The 2,158-nt window shown below is 37.8% G+C and overlaps 1 protein-coding gene across 1 annotated transcript; it reads left to right on the top strand.

The window, feature by feature from the left end:
- The first annotated feature begins 694 nt into the window (after positions 1-694).
- Positions 695-1,912, top strand: LOC142609457 (protein RETICULATA-RELATED 3, chloroplastic-like). The gene has a single exon (XM_075781037.1). The coding sequence runs from the start codon at positions 695-697 to the stop codon at positions 1,799-1,801; it is 1,107 nt and encodes a 368-aa protein (XP_075637152.1). The 3' UTR covers positions 1,802-1,912.
- Positions 1,913-2,158: the final 246 nt, after the last annotated feature.

Below are 2,158 nucleotides of genomic sequence, written 5' to 3'. Positions count from 1 at the left end.
TTTCATTTTAAAATGCCAAATTTTATTTAAAATTCACTTGTTTTTTTCATAATTATTTTTTAAATATATATTTTCTAAGCTAATGCCCTTAATATATCCATTAAGAAGCAACTATAACAAATTCCCCATTTTTAGGTGATTTTTTTCTTTTGGTTATTTATATTTACCCTTTACCCAATTTTAGCGGACTAATTATTTATTTCATTTAAATAAAGTTGATATCTCATGCACTAGTGTAGGGTCTACTTACGACAAGTCTCATGCACCTGACGTATGAAAGATTTCACTTGTTTTTTTCATGATTTTTTTTAAAATATATATTTTCTAAGCTAATGCCCTTAAGATATCCATTAAGAAGCAACTATAACAAATTCCCCATTTTTGGTGATTTTTTTTCTTTTGGTTATTTATATTTACCAGTTTACCCTATTTTAGTTGACTAATTATTTATTTCATTTAAATAAAGTTAGTATCTCATGCACTAGTGTTGAATCTACTTACGGCAAGTCTCATACACCTGCATGAAAGATTTTTTCCGTCTAAATAATATAGTAAATAAAAGAAAGTACTTTTTCCGACACTCAGGTGTTTTCCTGTAAAAGTGGTACTATGTTATTAACATTGTACATCGGACCCTTGATTCCTTAAAACCCCTTTGGTTTTAGTTTTACTAGTTTATAGAAATAAACAAAAGATGGCAAGCATGGCGGCCCAGCTTCAGATTCGTTACTCTAATAATCCCAGACAATATCGCTGCAACAACAACAACAACGTTAGCGATAAACAATTCAATGCTGCCCCAGCTGCTTCAATTTCGTTTCCACATTCTTCATCATCAGCATCTCTCAATTTTAATAATCAAAAGCGTTCTCTAAATCTAATACCCAACAAGTTATTGCCTTTTGCCGGCGGAGGCAGAGACGGCGGAACTGGAATCGGACGTGGCGGCGGTAATGGAGGAGGAGGAGGAGATGGGAACGGTTCTGGTGATGATTCTTCATCGTCTAAGTTTTCTGGGGGATTTGGGATATTGGGTTTGTTTTTGAATGGGTGGAGATCGAGAGTTGCTGCAGATCCACAGTTTCCTTTCAAGGTTCTAATGGAAGAGTTGGTGGGTGTCACTGCTTGTGTTCTTGGAGACATGGCTTCTCGACCCAACTTTGGTCTCAACGAGCTCGATTTCGTGTTCTCAACTCTAGTTGTTGGATCCATACTAAACTTCACTCTTAAGTATCTATTGGCACCAACTTCGTCTTCTTCATCGCCTTCTTTGCCTGCCATTTTTGCTAGCTGTCCCCCCAGCCATATGTTTGAGCCTGGTGCTTATTCACTTCTCAATCGATGTGGGACTTTTGTGTACAAAGGAGCTGTCTTTGCAGCTGTTGGGTTTGCTGCTGGGCTTGCAGGGACTGTACTTTCAAATGGGTTGATCAGTATAAGGAAGAAAATGGATCCCAATTTTGAGACCCCCAATAAGGCTCCTCCAACTCTGTTGAATTCACTCACTTGGGCTCTTCACATGGGGATTAGTAGTAATTTCAGGTACCAGACTTTGAATGGGATCGAGTTCTTGTTGGCAAAAGGGTTGCCTCCATTGGCGTTTAAGTCCTCAGTGGTGGTTCTGACATGCTTGAACAATGTTCTTGGTGGAGTGTCCTTTGTGATATTGGCTAGGTTGACAGGATCTCAGAGCGTTGAGGAAGCTAAACCCGTTGCAGTGGAGGTGGGTTTGGTTGCAGAGAAGGAGAAGTTGATTGATGGGGGTGAGGATTTGCAGAGCAATCAGTCGACTTACAAGTGAAAGTGTTAGTTTAGTTTGGAGTTTCCATCTTCCATGTTTTTAGCTCTTTTTGTTAGTGATGTTTTTGCAATTTTCTTATATGTTTGGATCATGATCACGGTCAAAGTTTAGCTCATATGAAAGTCATAGTACTACTTAATACTTGGTAGCCCCAACTCAATGTGTTTTGCCTGGCTCTAATCGAATCAAAATGTTTTCTGTTTGAGATTTCTTGTTAATATTGGGATTTTCTGTATGGTATCTTAAAAATGGTGAGTTATTTTTTTGAAGATGTATATATTTCTTGCCTTTTGATGTGGAGAAGTCTACCCAAATTTGTCAGGCCAAATATTTGCCGATTGATGATGATTAGAAAAC

Source organism: Castanea sativa, chromosome 9 (assembly GCF_040712315.1).
Source record: "Castanea sativa cultivar Marrone di Chiusa Pesio chromosome 9, ASM4071231v1".
NCBI lineage: Eukaryota > Viridiplantae > Streptophyta > Magnoliopsida > Fagales > Fagaceae > Castanea > Castanea sativa.
This window is presented reverse-complemented; position numbering and strand designations above follow the sequence as displayed.

Excerpts from the sequence above, each read along its gene's own strand:
- LOC142609457 (XM_075781037.1), top strand. The coding sequence starts at position 695 with ATGGCAAGCATGGCGGCCCAGCTTCAGATTCGTTACTCTAATAATCCC.